We start from the raw sequence: 19424 nt of genomic DNA, 5'->3' as shown, positions 1-19424 counted from the left end.
CAGCATCAGGCAAACATGTATGAAGATGGAGTTGGGCAGGTTTCGCAACTGAGTAACAAATAAATCAAGACCAATGATAAACATGTGTGTGCGAGAGAGAGAGGGAGAGAGAATTAATCGGAATTTCGTAAGAAAAACCAGTCGTTATAAAAACAGAATAATGAATGGAAAAACCAGGCCTTTCAATCCATGAGAAATTTAACCAATCATTGTATATGTTCACTCTATCTGATGCATGCCTTATGGAATGTATCAATACCAAGATCAAAGGCACTAATACATGGACCATGTGGATCAGTGGGAAGTTTTAAAACAACTACAATGACAAGAATTCAAAATAGTACATTTTTTACCAGGTTTCCAAAGGTCAAATTGATGTTTGCCGAACAGGTCCACAATAATAATCAACTTCCGTAGAGATGAAAATGAATTGAGAATTGAGATGAAACAAAGAGCCATTTCAACCCAGTCAGTCATGTCTGAGTCCATCCTTAAAACTGCATTTCGGGGAGTAGTATATTTTTCATAAATAAATTGTCAAGGTAGAGCAGATGAAGTCCCCACCTCCAAGAATTGGCCGATCATTAAGGCTGGACCTAAGAAATAAATTTTGCAGCAATAAGAATAAAATGATAGTACTTAACATAAGCCCTTTCATTTTCCCACTTCTGATTCTGCAACTTCCTTCTGATTGCCATTGCCTTCTGTGTTGCGTTGCATTTCTAGCAACTTTTGTTGATCCTCATCAGTCTCTCGTGCATTTACTTCTTTTACATCTTTAGGCTTTTTGCTCGTAGATTGCTGATACATAACCCCACCAAGCATACAAATTAAAAGCCCCATTGTTCCCACAAATGTCGAATGCATGTCCCAAACAACCAAATTAATCACAACCGTTAATAGCTTGTTTACTATCCCAAGAACAGTAAATCCTGTTGCTGAAATGGCCCTCCGGCAGGAAAATCCAAAGAAAGAGATGGATAAACCAAACAAGCAAGATAACCCCACCGGCAAAACCACCTGGAAAGAGTACCAATCTGACTCATCCGTGATGTCATGCTTTATCTTTTTCAATTCACCCATTATAAGCAGCTCCAAAGGAAACAGTATCAGAGCCTCAAGATTGTTGTACAGCACAAGACCCCATGTATTCAAACCAATGGTCATGACTACATGCTTTATGTACACAAAATCTATGGACATGCTTACCAGGTAAGCTAGAGCCCAGCTATAAGCCATGAATGTGAACTGGTAATCTGTTAGAACATAAAGCACACTTCCTCCAAAAATAGTGGCAAGTGAGATCCACGTTCTAAATGATGGCCATGGCTGGTGCAAGAAGAGGGTCTCTCCTATTGCAACAAATATGGGAACTGCTGAACGGAAGACAATGAAAGTGTCAACATTGGCATGGAGAAGCAGCTCACTGTTGGTGAAGAGAGAAAGGTAGAATATAATTGCTGCAGGCATGAAGCGCCACATGGTCAAAAGTTCAAGCCTGTCATGCTCAATGAACTTAGCCCAGCCACAAATGAGGACCCCGGCTGCGCTTGTGAAGTACTGTAAAGCAGTTAAGGCCCCAGGATAAGGAAATTTCATGACCGCCCATTTGTTGATGATGGAAAGCAAAGATGCAGATAAGCAGTACCCAGCAGCTATACCATATACGGAGACTTGCTTGAGTAAGCCACCATACCAGATTGTTTGTATTTCACCAGAGGGAGTAGCAGCTTCTGGACCTCTCTGGTTTGCACCAGCTCCTGGATTCTCCGCATCATCATTATTATTAGTCATCTAAAAGATAATAAGAAATTCTTGTTAGTCAACATATTATGGTTAAAATTCCTATCACTGGTTCTAAAGATGAATCCTTAACATTTTTAAAAGTCACCATTCTAAAAGATCAGACTCGATATCCAGAAGAACCCATGTTCAGATCCAAAACATTAACGAGCCAACTTCTTTTCTTAAAAGCATCAAACAGTACAATCAGGCAAGAGAAAGATGGAATACTTTATAGTTTATTTCCAATGTTGATAAGACCATTCACATGCATATAAGACAATTCAAAAGTGTCCATGAAATAGGAAACCGGACTGATTTTAGAATAAATTGTAAATAAGTGATTCCAAGGACGGATCAAATCATAAAAGTGTTTTACGAGGTGGGAAAAGAGCCAACAGAGATAAAATGGGGAACAGCTCAACAAAAATATAATAAGAAAGAACTACCATTACATAGAAAAGAATTGTGGCAACAAACTATTTCTTAGGATCATCATTTGGAATTTTCTGGGCAGATCAAGCCTACATATGACAATATAATGAATCACTCAATAACTGAGGAAAAAAAAAATAACTTCTTTAGAGTTCAATGGTTGATGCCTGTTACAATTCTCTCTTCTTCTTTTTTTCACATAGCATGAAATAGCAATCCCCTCAAACCAGCCTAAAAGAATTGCAGTACTCAGCATTTTTCATGCATAACTACTAGATGCTGGGCATGATTCCATTCTCACTTGCATAAGAATAAACAACATGAGCTATAATACATGCAAAAGTATCTCCCCACTTCACTACACGAACTATTTTTTACTAACTAAATCATTCTCCAAACTATACTTTGTTGACACCAAACAGAGAATCGCAATCACAAATCATATATGCTATGACTTATAATAGTGATTGCTTTGCACTTGCTAACGAGTTTTTTTTTTGATAAGTTAGAACTTTATTAAGCACAATGAAATAGGCGAAGCCCGAGTACACAGGAAGTATACACAAGAAACACCTAATTACTAATGAGTTATTATGCGTATGAGCATTTTCATTAGGGTGAGCAGACTATCAAAATTAGATCCCCTATAGAGAGATATGGGCAAGAAAGTTAAAATGTAACCAAGTCTCCACAAATGCATTGTTACCGAATTCCAAAATCCACTATCAAATCTTATACAAACGCACATAAAAAGGCATCTTGAAACACGGTAAAGCCTAAAAGGCATCTTTCAAAGAAGGTAATCCTTGACTAAAATCCACTTCAAACAAAATTCTTACTCATGACCCCAACGAGAATAAGAATTATATAACCAACAAACACTCCAGCAATAAAGATTACAAAAATGTCACCTCCTCATAATCCATGGAAGACAGATCAAAAGTGCACCATCGTCTGAACCAGATAAGTACTTTGGAATCTACGAGCTCAGTTAAGGAAGAAAAGCGTCATGGGAGATTATCTTATGGTTATGGACAATGTCACAATACTCCCACCCATGTACACTTTTTAAGTGAAAACGACTGCAGTCACTTTTTGTGGCAACTAACCAACCAAATTCGTCCGAAATCTAAAATTACAAGAACCAAATGCATTCTTTGTGAACCATGACCTCTTATTTGTGAATTTATAGGCTTCTTAAGCATTGGCATTGGATTGATCATCTCAATCTTCAAAATTTGAAGAATATGTAACTTTTTTGCTTTTAGCTAATCACTCAAAACTTGAAGTCTATATTGGATTACCCATCACATTATCTATAATAATAAAATTTTATTATTTTTTATTATTTGCATTTCTTTGATTAATTTTTATTTTTTAAATAATTTTATTTTTATTTTTATTTTCATAATCTCCGATAACTCTTTCATAAGCGATATTGCTTAAAATAAATAGATCTACAGCAGCGGTATTCACACCAGAATTATCAAAGTCATGTATTCACAAAAACTCATGCTCAACTCTGTACATTTCAGGTGTAATAAAAAAACAGAACAGAACAGGTTAATCTCCAACGAAATGCAATTAAAAAACATCAAAACCAACTCTGTTTTCACTATAAACAAAAGAGATATCAAACGAAAGTAAATAAATCTAACCCAAAGTTGAAACTAGGAAACCCAGTGGTGCATCCAGAGAGTGATCACATCTTTTATTTTTCTTTATTTTCCTCTGCTCGGAAGGTTAGGAAAAGATAGGAAACAACAAACGGCTATAACACCAGGTGAAAAGAAGACTTGGAACCAAATCAAAATTGTAATCGCAAGAAAATTGACCAGATCTAGACCTAAAAATCGTGCCAACCAAATCAACAATGAGATTTCCCAAGAAAAGCATCAAACACTCAAAAGCCAAGTCCTATTTTACAAATATCCGTAAAAAAAATTCCCTGATTCAACACGAAATTATATTAAGAACCAGTAAGATGGCAGTACGAGGAATTAAATTAGTTTCGTTGGCTTCCGTTGCATACCGACCTGCAAACGTCTAGGAGCGAAGCTGTCGCGGATTTTACCAACCTGCAAAACCAATGCTTCATTCAGGGAGATAAAGAGGGAAGATGAAGAGAAAAAAGAGAGAAAAAAAAAACTAGAAGAAGAGAAAGAAGGAAGAGACGCGGGATAGAGAGAAGAAGAAGAGAGTGAGAGAGAGAGCAGCGGGAGAGTGGAGCAGTAATTAATAAACAATTCAGACTTCCTACAGTACTTTTTTTTTTTGGAATAATCCAACACTACTTTTCATCTTTACAAAAAAAATGAAATTACTGTATCTTATATTTTATATTTTAAATGGCTAATTCAATGTGTAAACTATTGATAAAATTGATGCCCTTAATCAGTTAAAAATAAGTTCACGCAGAGAGAAGGTGTATTAAAGCCAATAAAAATGTGTAACTACAGCAAATGAGAAATTCAAAGAAAACAAACTACACCGACAATCAACAGTTAGCTATTCGATAAACATCTACCACTGTTTGGTTGCAGAGATTTCTCAACAACCAAGCGAAACAAAAAAATCAGCATGCGTTCAGTTGCAGAGATTTAGCATGCTGAACGCATGCGGGAACGTAAAATGCACGGACAATTTTCAGATCAGCAAATGAAGAATAATAATGAAAACGAAAAAGAAAATAATAGATCAGAAGAGATAGAATAATTGCCTGTGTCTAGCATGAAATTTGTTGGAGATCTGCAGCGGCTTTTATGGGAGTCGATTTGCTCGAACTCGCCGTCTCCAGTAACCCGATGTTGATACGGAACTCGGGCCTAAAACGCTAAACAGACTACTTGAAGCAGTGAGTGAAGAAGGGAGTCGGGGAATGGCGGAATCGAAGCATGATTCCGCTCAAGGAGCTGACTTTCGTTCTTTTCCGTTTATTTTTCATTTTTTGGACTGATTCACCATTTTTGTATTGGATTTTCTCTTTTAATAAAAACTTAGCATTACTCAATCCGATAAATTCGCCTGCCATCGTCTATTGCTACCCTAAGTTTTTATTAAAAAAATAAAAATAAAAAAGGAACGCTAGATACAAGAGTGTGCAAGTCACATTTACTTTATTTGAAAAAATAAAATTTATCATTAAAAAAATATGTAAATTTCATATTTATCTATTTTTTAAAAAAAAAAGTGCGTAGAATTTTCATATTCTAAAATTATAAATTTCAATTTTTTATGAATTATCTGGAGGTGTTCTAGTCCAATTAATAAAAAAATAAAATCACTAAAATTATTTATGTAACTTCTAAATTATAAAAGTGCTGATTTGTAAAGAAATTTCACAAAATTAAAATTCATAAAATAAGTACGTTTGGATCCTTAACTACTTTCAATTTATCTCAACTCAATTCATCATTACAATATTTTCAAATTCCAACACAAAATATAATAAATAATTCAATTTTTTCAAATTTTAAAATAATATTCTAACAATTTTTTATCATCTCAATTCAACTCAATTCAGTTTAACATTCAAACGCAGTCTTATATAACATAAGATTTTTTTTTTATAATAAAAAAAGCTATACCATCCAATGTACTACAACAAACAACGTCATTTTATAAACTTTATTTTATGACATCTTTTTGAATTAACATTTTTATTAAAGTTAATGATGTAGTATTTTATGACTGAGGATAATCAAGCTCAAAATGATGAATTCCAATATGACAAGATGACATTCTACCACGGAATTATATCCTTTAGCCCATTGAAAAATATAATTTAGCGTCGATTGCAGGAGTATTGGACGCCAAAGCTTGAAAGAGCTTGGTCATTCCTAACAATTCTACCAAATTCAGGTACCAATTTTAATTTAAACATAGTCCAATAATAGGTGAAGAAAATCAATGGCATTCATTATGTGTTGACACAGCTTACTGATGAGTTAATAAACCGCTTCAGTCCAATAAGTTTCCCCTTTGTGTTGCCAATTTGGGTGCCTTTTGTTCAGTGTCCAGTGGTTCATCATTCAGACATCCAGGCATCAACCCAGTCTAGGGGTGCTATCCGCCCCCTATAGGGCAGGGGCACCCGTTCCCCGCACCCCGCCCCGCATGGGGTGGGGGGTGGGGTTTTCACCCCCGCCCCGGGGATGTGGAGGCGGGTGCGGGACGGATTTTCACTCCGTCCTGTCTCTTTTTACTTAAAAAAAGTACTACATTTATTTGATTTAAAAATTATTTATAAGTGTAAAAGTAATTAAAAATACATTTTTAGATCCAAATTATAAATTCAAATTTTGTAAATATGACTATAATTTAAAAACTATGTAACTTTTAAATTTGCTAGTGCATATTTTGTGTAAATTATAGTGTATTAATTTTTAAACTATGTAGTTTTTAAATTTGTCAATGCATATTTTGTGAACAAGTCTAACAAATTGTAATATATATTTATATATACACAATTTTTCAAATATAAATATATATTTATGTTTATATATATATATATATATATAATATATAAATGGGGGCGGGGTTGGGCCCTCCCCGCCACCCGCCCCCCGGCCCCGCTAGAGGCCCTAGATGCGGGGCGGGAGACCCAACCCCCGCATGGGCGGAGCAGGGTTGCCCACCCCGCCATGAGGGGGCGGAGCGGAAGCGGGGCGGGGCAACGGCGCTGCCCTCGCTGCCCACCCATAACCCAGTCGACTCTCACTCTACTTGGTCTATGCCCTTTTTGTTCAGTGATACCAAACAACATGTAAAATTACTTTTAGATGTCGAACAACAATGTTCAGACTAATCATGGGGTGTATAAGTCTTCGACAAGAAGTTTAGTTTTTCCAAGTACATATTGAATAATTTAAAATGAAGTTTTTAGGATTTAGAAATTATTTGCATATATGAGGATATGACGGAGGCGTCAATTCTACCAAATTCGTTCGCATGGCACCCCTCGAGTTGTGTGCAAGGGTATGTGGTTTATGTTTACAATTTTTCTTAAATTTTAGTCAAAGAATAGCTAAAGTGCAAAAAAAAAGTGCAACAGTGAACTCAACAAATGAACAATAATTTTAACTTCAGATTATATCACTAGTCAAATTTGTTGAATTAAAAGAGCTAGCTAAATATTATTTTTGGACTGAAATATTATCTTCCTGCTGCTTCTTCCTCCCATGCAAGTAGAAAAATTCCAAGAAATTTACATGGTATGCATTTCCTCTCTTTCAGCTTGAACAAAACCCAAGCACTAAAACAAAACCCACTCACGAAGGCCATCGGTTCCACCATTGCAACCACACGGAACACCATCAACTCCCACTCGCAACCACAGGAAATGCCATCGATTCCTAGTTGTAACCGCGGAACACCAATGTCTCCCATAGTTGCCACCGTAAGCCATGCGAATTCTATTTTTCTTTCTCTTTTTGTTTTCCTGGGATGCCAATAACTTGATTTCTAGATTCTTCTAGCCGAACTTGATTTTTGGATTATACGAGATTTCTATCTTCCCTAGTGATTTTAATTCCAAGCTCTTAACTTTTTCCAAATCCTTGGTTCTGCCTCCATAAAATCAATATCATTCCGATCTACTAAAATTCGAAAAGGCATAGGATTTAATTGTTCTCTTCATATGTTCTGTCTCAGAGCTATAGAAATGTTGGGTTATGCTTGTTGTATTAGTAAAAATATATTGTTATATTTTTGGACGGATACTGCTTGTTTTGCCATTATTATTAGTATGAGTTGGACGGGCTCTCTCTCTCTCTCTCTCTCTCTCTCTCTCTCTCTCTCTCTCTCGTATGAGTTGGGATGAGTATTCGATCGGCGTTCCGTTCTTGAGTCAGTTCCGTTGTTGTATGTGACTCGTATAATGCATTAGATTGAGTAATAAGTGGAGTATTTGTACATATCGTTCAGTTGAGCCATGAAGAGATCCATTGCATTCTGAAGCGGTCTATGCTGAATTCATGTGATATATAAGGATCTATTAAGTTGTTGTTAGTTAATTAGTTAGTTCCATTTATTTTTCTCTCGGTACTTCTTACAATGAGGTGGATTTTCAAGATTCATGGACTAATTTCCATAATGGGCTGTTTTATTCATGGTTAATCTAATTACAACGTGAGATTGTGCTGTGGCAAGTTTGTGGGTAGGTTCTTTAATCCTAATGCTTAAGAGTCGCTTATCAAAAAGAAAGAAAGAAAGCTAATGCTTAGGCATTGTGTTTGTGTGCGCTCACATAGAATTCAATAGTATATCTCTAGTTTTTGCTGTTTCATGATGACCAATCTTACTTGGTTGGTTTGTCATGTAGTTAGATTTTTTTTTATTTTTTTAACGAGTCGTGTAGTAAGAAATTATTTGTTATCCAGGAAGTCTTTTCCCTATATTTGTTAGGAATGAATCCATCCACTCACTGTGATACTTACTTCACAAATTTTCTAAACAAATTTTCTAAAGGAGTTTAACAAGTCGTGTAGTAAGACGCAACTAGACAGACTCACTGATTTCGTGAGTGATGGATGGAGGGAGAGGGAGGTTCGTTTGTTTTTTGTTTTTTTAATATTGTCACCTGGCATGCTACGGAGCATGCCACCTCAGTCGGTCCATTTGATCAGTACCATTTCTCGGTACCAATAGCGTTACAAAAAAAAGGTGGCGCTAGGCACCGAGAGTCCTAACGAATTTTTGTACAAGTGTAACTTTTTTTAGAATATTTTTTAATCTCCTTTAAATATTTTAAAAAAATTCATAAATTTATTTAAAAGAGAAATAATATTTATAGTCGTAGAGTGCGCAAGTGTCGTGTAATTTTTTTGAAAAAATTGAGTAAATATGAGGTTTACATTAAAAAAAAACTAATTTTTTAATAATGGACTCACTCTATTTCAAAACAATTACGTGGCACTTGCTCACTCTATGATTGTATGTAACATTACTCTATTTAAAATACTTTTTAAACAATTATATATATATATATATATATATATAAAGGCACTCGATATCTTTTTCTCAATAGTCACTCTCAGTGAGAGGCATTTTTCATAAAAAAAAAAAAAATATTGAATCCGTAATTTATCAGAGTTTTACTAAACATAAATAAGAATCTTAACAACTTAATTGACGTAAAATTTTAAAACATCATAAATAGTAATTACTTTTTGGAAAATGCTTGGGCAGGTGGTCTCGAGACATTTTCTAGATTCAAGTTTTTTTTATTTAATGATTAAGAAATGTGTTTTAATGATATTGTGATTTTTTAAAATATTTAAGAATATAAAAAATATATAAAAAAAAAAGTCAAATGACATTATCGAGAGAATCTCTTGAGCTACACCTTGGTAAGTGTAGCACGATGATTAATATTGTAAGACAGTAAAAAAATTTAGCATCAACTATACGTTGGATTTTACGAAAGAGGCTTGCAAATAAATTTTTTGTTATTGTAGGTGTAGGTGGTGATGCTTACTTCCTTGGTGATACCATCCAGTCAAAACGATAAGGATAGATCCTTCCAAAAAGTAAGCCATCCACTCAAAACGGTAAGGATAGTTCCTTCCAAAAAAGAAAAAAACAGTAAGGATAGTTTATTCAGCCCACGGGCGCTCCCCAGTAGAAACTAGCCCGTTTCGGAAGACTAGAATGTGACTTTTGGGCCGGGCTAAACACTTCGGACGAGGGTAATTCTTTGGGCAGCTTCTCAAGGGAATACTACTGTATAAAGTATAAACCGCACCACTCAAAAACCTTCCCGAATCCCAACCATGCACACCCCGACACCTGCCTTGTGGTGGGGTGGTTAACCCTTGGGATCCATCCAGAGGCCCCCCCACTTTGAAAGTTTGAAACTACCCACAACTCCCATTTTCTCAATAATTCAGGAGATTACGTACAATATTTATATGTATGCGCTTATAAGCCTAATTTCTCACACACTCAAACCGTTTCTCCTCCTGTTTCCATGGATGCTTGCTGGCAGTAAAATGGGTCCAACTATGCTAGCCGCTCGTTTGCAACAATCTGTCACTCCTAATGCGCTCCGATCATACCTTGCAGAGTTCATCTCCACATTCTTCTTTGTTTTTGCGGTTTTGGGATCTGCCATGTCATCGCGTACGATAATATTTATGGTCTTCTTAGTGATTTCTGGTGTTGTTCCAGTGTGAATTTGTTTTCAGTGGCTGGCTGCAATGCTGCATGTTGTTATTAATTAACATATAAAATGAAAGATGATATTACAATGTTACAATTTTTTTACTTTTCGTTTTTCTTTTTCTTTCGGGTATATGTTGCAGGGAAATTGATGCCCGGTGCTACCTCGGACCCATCGAGTCTGGTTGCGGTAGCCATCGCCAATGCCTTCGCATTGTCGTCTGCTGTGTATATCGCATCGAACATCTCAGGCGGGCACGTGAATCCGGCCGTCACCTTTGGAATGGCCGTAGGAGGCCACATTAGTGTCCCGACCGCCCTGTTTTACTGGGTTTCTCAGATGCTGGCCGCTGTCATGGCTAGCCTCCTTTTGAAGCTGACTGTAGTTGGACAGGTAATATATATATATATATAACCACTTTCGACATTCCTAGTACTCTTCATTTATTATTTAAACATCTAGAGCGGTTAACGAGTGTTTGGTTATTGGCAATATTGTTGAGTTTTGCAGCATGTTCCAACCTACACTATTGCAGAAGAAATGACCGGGTTTGGAGCGTCACTGCTGGAAGGTATCCTAACATTTGCCTTAGTGTACACTGTCTATGCTGCTGCGGATAGCAGGCGTGGCGCCAATATTGGACCCCTAGCAATAGGGTTTATAGCAGGAGTTGGTGTGTTGGCAGCAGGGCCTTTTTCTGGTGGATCTATGAACCCAGCTTGCGCATTTGGATCTGCCGTCACTGCAGGAAGTTTCAAGAACCAAGCTGTTTACTGGGTTGGACCATTGATCGGTGCAGCAGTTGCAGTTCTTCTCTACGATAATGTGGTTTTCCCTTCTCGATCACAGGATCCTGTTAGGGAGTCCCGGAGGCCGGAGTTGGGATTTAATTATTATTATTATTATTTTTAATCAGATCTATATTACATTCTATTTGTTATTTGTTGTTGAAGTTTGTTTATTTGAGACATGCAAGAAGTTTTGTGAAATGTTCCCTAAATAGCATAATTTGGTTGCATGCTGTCAATCTTAGGTTCTGTCTTCTTAGGACTTATTTCGAAATTAAGAATATTTCAAAATATTTATAAATAATAGTAAAATAATTTTTCAATGAGAAAATTTGGAGACAAGCCCATTTGTTCTTAGAAGAAAGCCGGCCCTCTAATAGAGACCCATCATGTAAGCATTTTATCACCATTATCATGGATTTGCCTACACACGAACAGTAACCCGTATCTCGCTTCCTTCCTATTCGAATCCAAACCCATCCTCACCCTACTCCATCCCAACCCAAACTCGATAGCATCCCACTTATCTCCGACGATAGAGAACACAACAACTGCTCCTTGAAGGAGCTCACGCTCAACGACATATAATACGACTAGAATGAAACAAATTTCCTGTATTTCTCCTTTGACATGACATGCATCCAGAGGCTAATCTTCAACACTCATAAAAATTACAAAAACTTGCTAGTGTCAAGAACTTATGGTTGGCCTTGACAATTTGCCTATCCAATCAATGAAATTAAGATTTCAGAACCTTGCGGCAATATGGTTGGTTCGACTTTAATATGCTTGGTTCGACTTTTAAAATACAAATTCTTAAAGAATGGGTGCTTCAAGCCCAGACCCAGGTGTAAGGGTGTTAACACTTCACAACTGTTTATGTTTTTGCGGTTGGACGAATTTCAGAACCAAATCAGCGGGTGTAGAAAAGTGAGCACCATCTTCCAAACAATCCTGAAAATTTGTAAAATACAGAGCAGAAAAGAATGAAGTTGAAAAATATGAAAATGTTCAACATCAAAGTCCAATTGATTCTTGAGCATTGGAAGAATTTTAAAGGTCGGGAAGAATTAAATATTGTCTAAAAATTTGAGATTGAGAAAGTCAAGCAAGAACTTTCAAGTTGCTTTGTATGCGTAGCTGTTTTCAAATCCCATGTACTCATGCTGCTGAATACTTCTAATCGTGGTGGCGGAGACGACCGATTTCAATAGCGAACCATCGTGGAGCTGTTTATGCAGTGGGGAAAGGTGGGGAAGAGTTTCGGTGGAGAAGAAGGTGGGTTTCGAAGGGAATGGCCAAATGGGTATTGTTGTTTTGCTATTGTAAGGATTTAATCACCTGCATACCAGTGTATTGTATTACTCTCATTTTTTTTACATGGACCCCTTGGTTGGAGGGATGTTTTTCACCCAAAAACAATTGGGTTGTCCCAAAGAGGCTCTGTTTTTTAATAATAATAATAATAAAAATAAAGTAATGAATAGATTATGAATAATTTGTTAATAATAATGAAATAATTTGAAAATATCTAATTCAGTTTTGTTTCCAAAATTTCTAATTAATCTATATGCTTGTGCTTTGTCCCACAGAGAAAATAAAAAAAGGTAGGGGAGTTCAAAATTCAAATGCTTCAGTCGGAAATAATTGTACTTTAATTTGATGAAGATTTACATCCAATTGTGACTAATTTTAATCTATAAATAAAGACCAGAAAGCTTTTTTTTTTTTTTCCCGAGAAAATGATTAACCTACCTTTCTTCTGTCATCATTACGAGGATTTGGTGTTTCTAAACCTGGCATGATCTTGGATTCTGCGTGGGAGAAGGTATGAGTATAAGTAATTAAGCTCGATCAGTAATAATTAAATTCCCATAAAACAAACACAATTAATTCGCTGGAAAAAAAAAATCAGATTTTTTTGCCATAGAAAATTGACAAGTTGGCAATGATCTTCACTGTTGTGCGGGATTCTGCTTGCTCTCAAGTGATTCGTATCCAACGTCTGGAAACGCGTCCCTATTTGACATTCGTAGCAAATGCCGAGTACGGAGAATCTCTATCGCTTGTTTCAGATTCTCAAGCATCCAATCTATTCTTTTTTTATTTTTCAAGATATTAATCTTTGCGCAACGCATCAACCTCGGGCCCTCATTTTGAGATTGAGATCTTCTCCTGCCAATGTTGGAGTTTTCAAAATTAGAAAAGGAGCAGTAGGTTTCTTTTGACATTATAAAAGTGAAACTTACTTACATTTGATTAGAGCCATGACCCATTTTATAGTCGACAAAATTAACTATTTAAAATCTCACTATATCTATTTATAAGTTTATGTTTTTAAAATTTTTATATAGAACATACGTTTTTCAAAATAAACTCTTAGTATATAGGTAGAGATCAGGGTTATTTTTTTATAATTTCTTATTATGCAGGAAAATTGTCGAGCCTTTCAATTTTTAAGTTTGTGAGAGATATCTTTATAGGGTAATGTTAGATATAATTATAGGTTGTATAAGTACCGCACACCCCTTTTGAAAAAGAGTGGGATTAAAAAATTAATTTTTTCATGTAACTCTTGTATTTATTCACTTTTTTTAAAAGGAATGCACGGTACTTACACACTGCATGACTGCAAATATCAATTTCTCATCTTTCTATTTATTTGACATAATATAATTTTGATTTATAAAAGAAAATTAAAAGTAAATTTTGATACAAATAAAATCTTATTGAGTTATTATATTATTAAACAGATGTGTAAAACAAATCTTTTATATTTAAATAGTAAGATTTTATTATTAATATTTAAATTTTAAATTTTATCTTTTATAGAAATTAAATTATGTCATATAAACACTTGATTAAATGTAGTATTGATACACATTGAAAATTTTCTATCTCATTATATAAGCTACATAAAAACTATATATGTTTTTCACTCGAATTTACAAATATAACTTTTCAATCTCAAACTGAAGAGAGATCGGGGGTCATATCTCTCCCTTTTTGGTAATATTGCCTGTTGGGGGGAGCCTAGGGACTACAAAGTACAATACTGTCTTTATATAAATATATACATAACACGCACTTATAATTTAATCAATAATTACCAAAATTTGGGGGTACATGGAAATAGTACAGATCAGCAAATGCTTAGCTTTGATTATTCTAGTGCTTGGACCGACAGTCTAACTGTCATAATTGAGATCAAGATGTACGGCATCACCAGTTATTGGAACAGAAAACCAACACCCCAGCAGTACTGCCAGTGGTGCACTACTACATACGTACAAAAACAAAAAATTAAATGATAAAAGAAGTTAATTAGAAATTAGAACCGGAAAATATTTATAAAAATAATAGAAGAAGAAGAAGAAGAAGATGGATAAATATATATTTTATATATATGGGTAATTAAGATCATTGGAACATGAGAAAATCCCATTCCCACATGATGGGATTTGTAAGATCCCGACACGTATTGGGGCGGTGCTATAGAAAAATCTAGTATTTTGTTGGGTGTCCCACTGTCTCTACGTCCATGCAAACTACAGCAATGTGCATCTCTTTTAACAGAATTAATTATAGATTTTTTTTTTCACTATTTATCCTTCTATATTTCATATTCTACGAAAAATAACTTAAAAATAAAAATTTCACGTCATGTGTATGGGATGTATGATCTAAAGAGTTATTGATTTATAACAAATCTCTTAATTATATATATGCATTATTTATATTTCCTTTGTACCTTTTGCTCCAAACGAATAGATCATGGGTTGTACGATCTTGCACGTGCTGATCAATGTTTTTTTCTTGGAAAATTTTAATTTTGATGAATTAAGATGAATAGAAAAGAGAAGAGAAAAAGCTCGGTGTTCTTAATCTTCGTTTTGAATTTGTCATCTGTAGTTACACTGGTTGATATGTATAACCATTTTAAATGAATTAGTATGATTGAAGATGATCATAATTCTCGTAAGCTGAAAATTTAACTTACTACGAATCAATACATGATTAAAACAATTGATTTGGAACTTTTTGGATAAAGTCAACTCATAGGAAACAAAATTAATTAAATAGAAGAGTAATGACATGAATGCAAATAAGTTACATTTAAAAACTAGTTGACTTGATTCATTTTTGAAGCATAAAATCAAAAAACATAAATAATAATAAAAAAAAAATCATTTGATGAAACTCCAAGTCAAACACTGCTTGTTTTAATCATTAATTAAGGTGTCCTAATATGTTAGGAGTCAACGATCCCATTTAAAACAACTATTCTGTACCGCCAACAAACCTGAAATTCGTGCTTTGAAAGGGATCAAGGAGGGAATGACCAAAGATAACAAAAATGCAACATATTTTCCTTCTTCCTTATACCAAGTACCCATATAGGTGTTTCTTCTTTGAGAGTTGACATATATAAATTATATATATGATAAATGATATTTGTAGTTTTAGGATGTACAAGTTTCGTAAATTATTTTTAAAAAAAATAGATAAATTTAAAACTTACATTAAAAAAATCATTTTTCTTAATAATCAGTTCTACTTTTTTTAGAATGAGTGTGTAAGACATGTACACCCTCAAAATGTATCTAGTATTACTATATATATATATATATATATATATATATATATAGCATAAGTTGCTATTTAAGGGTGTCTAAAATTATATATGAAACTCAAAGCGCCATTATTAGGATAATGAAGCATTTGAGAAAATCCCTAGGGACAAGGAAGATCCCATGCTTTGATTTGTGTACTTCTATTATTTTAATTTAACGTCCTTTCCACATCTGTCATTGACTTCCACAAAAGAAATATAATATTGCTACCTAGTGCTGTAAGCCTGTAAGTATTTAGTGGATGAAGGGTCATAAGCAAATCCTTGATGATCTTGACTTCTCGTGTGTGTGTGTGTGTGTATATATAGGTGGAGATGGAGAGCCAATTTGTGTTGTGCACAAAAAGATACTCATACACTGTCACATAGAGAGAGAGAGAGAGAGAGAGAGAGAGAGAGAAAGAGAGAGAGAGAGATGAGGAGCAATGAGGTGCGTTTGAACTGTGGCATAACAATGCCTGTCATCGGTTTAGGCACTTATTCCTCAGAAAATGATAGGGAGACAACAGAGCTAGCCATCCATATGGCTCTCAAGGTACAAAACGTACACTCGTCCTTTCCTTGAAATAAATAAATGAATAAAAAGATCCTCTGTGATTTTTGTTTCTAATTTTAGTGATTTTGTAAGGGCCTTGCAGAACATATTAACTCTTAATTTACTCGAATAAAATATATATGGTCTGTGGGATCCGTGTCCTTGTCATGAATTTGGATCTTTTGGATTATATGTTCCTTTGTCTGCCAAAGATTTTTGCATGAAAGTGCTAATTAATGCGGTTGTTTGTGTATAATGTGCAGATGGGTTACAGGCATTTTGATACTGCAAAAATATATGGTTCGGAGCCAGCTGTGGGCAATGCTTTGACAGAGGCAATCCTCCATGGGAGAGTAGAGCGAGAAGACATTTTTGTTACGTCTAAACTCTGGGGGAGTGATCACCATGATCCCGTTTCTGCACTCAAGCAAACTCTGCTGTAAGCACTAATCGCATGCATTAACATCCACACACTCACACAAATAGCTGTAAATGATACATGTTCTTGTTATATTCTTCTCCCTTATGCTTATTCTTTTGCATAGCTTCAAAATCAAACTTTGTTAAAGCACTATAGGAACACCCTCGAATTCAGCTCAAAGAAACCTCGTACATTTTACCTTTCCTTCATTTTTAAGCAACACAGAAGAAGAGTGCTGATGATACCCAAATTCCCATTTTAAAAATGCAAGTGGGTGTGTCATTCTGGTTTTTCATCTTGTTTAACATGTTTTCCGGATTGAAATAAGATCTCCCAAGAATCAAGATATAGTAGTACAGGGCATGGCAGAAGAGAGCATACATACATACATACATATATATATATATATATATATAATGAGAAAATACAAAAAAATTTAGCTGTCTGAGATCTTTGCTTTGGTTTTTTGTTTTGGAATGTAGGAACATGGGCATGGAATATGTGGACATGTATCTGGTGCATTGGCCAGTGAAGTTAAAGCCATGGGCTTGTTATGCAGTCCCAAAGGAAGAGGACTTTGAAGAATTGGAGATGGAGTCCACCTGGGCTGGGATGGAGAAGTGCTTGGACATGGGGATGTGTAGGTGCATTGGTGTGAGCAATTTCTCCAGCAAGAAGACAGAACATCTGCTAAACTTTGCTTCTGTTCCTCCAGCCGTCAATCAGGTATACCACCATTACACCAACATAGTTAGGCAAATTCAGATTTGGCGATTCCGAAATTCAAACATCTTGGGGTTTGAATATGTCATTGTCATTGTGGTCACCAGTTGTCATCAACAGATAAAATACACTTTCTGCCAAATTCTGGCGAGAATCCTGTTTTCTAGTCCAATGTATGTCTACTGAATAAGTGAAGTTGTCATGTTTGTGATGTTTAAGTTTGAATTTTAGTCAATAATACCAATCAAAATAAAAGCTACAAGTCAACCTTGTTTTTAGAAAAAAAAAAAAAAAAAAAAAATCCCACGAAAAATCTTTCGTTTTTGTTTTTCTTTTTTCAAATTTGTGAGATTTGAAGTATATCATGCTGAAAAGAGTGACGCATACATATCATGCTGAAAAGAGTGACGCATACTTCCAAAATGTCATTCTATCATGCCTCCAAAACTGGACGGAAGGACTCAAAAGAGCTGTTCGACACATAGTAAATCCTTTCATATGCTTAACAATAATCAATGAATTGAATTCCTAACTTAGGTGTTGTTTGGACTCGAAGATGAGTTGAGATGAATTGTGAATAGTAGTGAGATGAGTTGTGAATAGTAGTGAGATTTGTGAATTAAAGTTGATGAATAGTAGTGAATAATAGTGAGATGAATTGAGATAAGTTGAGATGAGCTGAGATGAATTGTAAATCCAAACAGGGCCTTAGTGTGATTCGTGAACTTGCTGAAGAAAACATGTTACTAAATTAAGCAATTCAATTTCTTTCGATAGGTGGAAATGCATCCGATGTGGAGGCAAAGCAAGCTCCGTGAGACATGTGCAAGCCACAGAATCCACGTAAGTGCCTACTCACCACTCGGTGGGCCCGGGAACATATGGGGATCAACGGCTGTGGTTGATAATCCAATCATCCAATCCATTGCTCTTAAGCACAAAGCAACCCCAGCTCAGGTAGACAACCAACTCTTTCAGTTTAACATTACTCTACATTGTCTCCCACCTACATTAGCTAGACTCGATTTGAAAAATGTGAAAGAATATTATTTTATACGTGCACCCATAACACATGCTACCTGCTGAATTGACTTGCTTTAAACTATGAAGGTTGCTCTGAAATGGGGATTATCGAAAGGATCAAGCGTGATCGTCAAGAGTTTTAATCAAAATCGGATGAAGGAGAACATGGGGTCCTTTGATCTGAAGTTGGACGATCAAGATTTCAATGACATTGACAGCTTGGAGGAGTGGAAGATCATGAGAGGGGAGTTTCTTGTTAATCAAACAACAAGCCCCTACAGGACAATTCAGGAACTTTGGGATGATGAAATTTAAGTAAAACTACAAGGCATTTGAGATGTACGATTAAAAAATCCACCCACCTTTTCTATTTTTTCTTTATCATATTTTCGGTTGTACAAGAATGCTGAAAGGTGCCAGTATTTATTGATGCTTATGGTTCTTCAAGAGCAGATATAGAGGTCCATTTTCAAGAGCCTGGAACCCTGGATATGTGTATATCTTTTTGTATCTTTGTTTCTTCGCTGCAATTGTTATGGTCTTCAGGGATTCCATTATGCACCCTTTGTAATTAGGTTTCAATTATGGGAAGATCGATGGCATAACTAGGCATCAGGGCACAGGTTTCTCAATGCACATAAAGAGCAGTGGGAAAGTTAGCATTTTTACTTCAATAATAACAACAAAAACAGGAACAAAAACAATCGTATCCTTTATTTATCTGCAAAGGTGAACATAGAATGCATTTAAAGAATAATTACATTATAAGCAAAGGAGATGGATGATCAGGAAAAATATCATGAGTTCAATGCACATATCTTACACTTAGACTTCATACAAATGGTGAACCGATTAACTGGTGCCGATATCATCAAACATAAAGATATAACCATTTAGTGGGGCTCTGTATGCACACTCTCCAG

The 19424-nt window shown here is 35.3% G+C and overlaps 3 protein-coding genes across 4 annotated transcripts; 2 read left to right on the top strand and 1 right to left on the bottom strand.

Moving 5' to 3' along the window:
* Positions 1 to 161: 161 nt before the first annotated feature.
* Positions 162 to 5219, bottom strand: LOC121248324 (GDP-mannose transporter GONST3). 2 transcript variants are annotated; one of them, XM_041146765.1, is made up of 2 exons: positions 4937 to 5219; positions 162 to 1794 (listed from the first exon to the last, which is right to left on the bottom strand). In XM_041146765.1, exon 2 carries the CDS (start codon positions 1792 to 1794, stop codon positions 655 to 657), a length of 1140 nt encoding a protein of 379 aa, XP_041002699.1. In that variant the 5' UTR covers positions 4937 to 5219; the 3' UTR covers positions 162 to 654. The 2 variants fall into 2 exon arrangements, with proteins under 2 accessions (XP_041002699.1, XP_041002698.1); XM_041146764.1 differs by lacking the exon at positions 4937 to 5219 and adding an exon at positions 3129 to 3861.
* A 4963-nt stretch (positions 5220 to 10182) lies between these two features.
* LOC121248393 (probable aquaporin TIP5-1) lies at positions 10183 to 11405 on the top strand. Its single transcript, XM_041146856.1, has 3 exons — positions 10183 to 10338; positions 10521 to 10771; positions 10889 to 11405. The coding sequence occupies exons 1-3, from the start codon at positions 10191 to 10193 to the stop codon at positions 11288 to 11290; spliced, it is 801 nt and encodes a 266-aa protein (XP_041002790.1). The 5' UTR covers positions 10183 to 10190; the 3' UTR covers positions 11291 to 11405.
* Positions 11406 to 16147: 4742 nt separating this feature from the next.
* LOC121248392 (NADPH-dependent aldo-keto reductase, chloroplastic-like) lies at positions 16148 to 19301 on the top strand. Its single transcript, XM_041146855.1, has 5 exons — positions 16148 to 16334; positions 16598 to 16773; positions 17238 to 17481; positions 18256 to 18435; positions 18589 to 19301. Exons 1-5 carry the CDS (start codon positions 16215 to 16217, stop codon positions 18814 to 18816), a joined length of 948 nt encoding a protein of 315 aa, XP_041002789.1. The 5' UTR covers positions 16148 to 16214; the 3' UTR covers positions 18817 to 19301.
* Positions 19302 to 19424: the final 123 nt, after the last annotated feature.

The sequence above is a fragment of the Juglans microcarpa x Juglans regia genome, chromosome 2D (assembly GCF_004785595.1).
Source record: "Juglans microcarpa x Juglans regia isolate MS1-56 chromosome 2D, Jm3101_v1.0, whole genome shotgun sequence".
Taxonomy (NCBI): Eukaryota; Viridiplantae; Streptophyta; class Magnoliopsida; order Fagales; family Juglandaceae; genus Juglans; species Juglans microcarpa x Juglans regia.
The sequence above is the reverse complement of the archived record's forward strand: the minus strand, read 5'-3'. Positions and strand labels throughout refer to the sequence as shown.

Excerpts from the sequence above, each read along its gene's own strand:
- LOC121248393 (XM_041146856.1), top strand. The coding sequence starts at position 10,191 with ATGCTTGCTGGCAGTAAAATGGGTCCAACTATGCTAGCCGCTCGTTTG. Across the intron at positions 10,339-10,520 it reads GGGATCTGCCATGTCATCGC|GGAAATTGATGCCCGGTGCT; the intron begins GTACGATAATAT and ends TATATGTTGCAG. Across the intron at positions 10,772-10,888 it reads AGCTGACTGTAGTTGGACAG|CATGTTCCAACCTACACTAT; the intron begins GTAATATATATA and ends TGAGTTTTGCAG.
- LOC121248392 (XM_041146855.1), top strand. The coding sequence starts at position 16,215 with ATGAGGAGCAATGAGGTGCGTTTGAACTGTGGCATAACAATGCCTGTC. Across the intron at positions 17,482-18,255 it reads TTCCTCCAGCCGTCAATCAG|GTGGAAATGCATCCGATGTG; the intron begins GTATACCACCAT and ends TTCTTTCGATAG. Across the intron at positions 18,436-18,588 it reads ACAAAGCAACCCCAGCTCAG|GTTGCTCTGAAATGGGGATT; the intron begins GTAGACAACCAA and ends TAAACTATGAAG.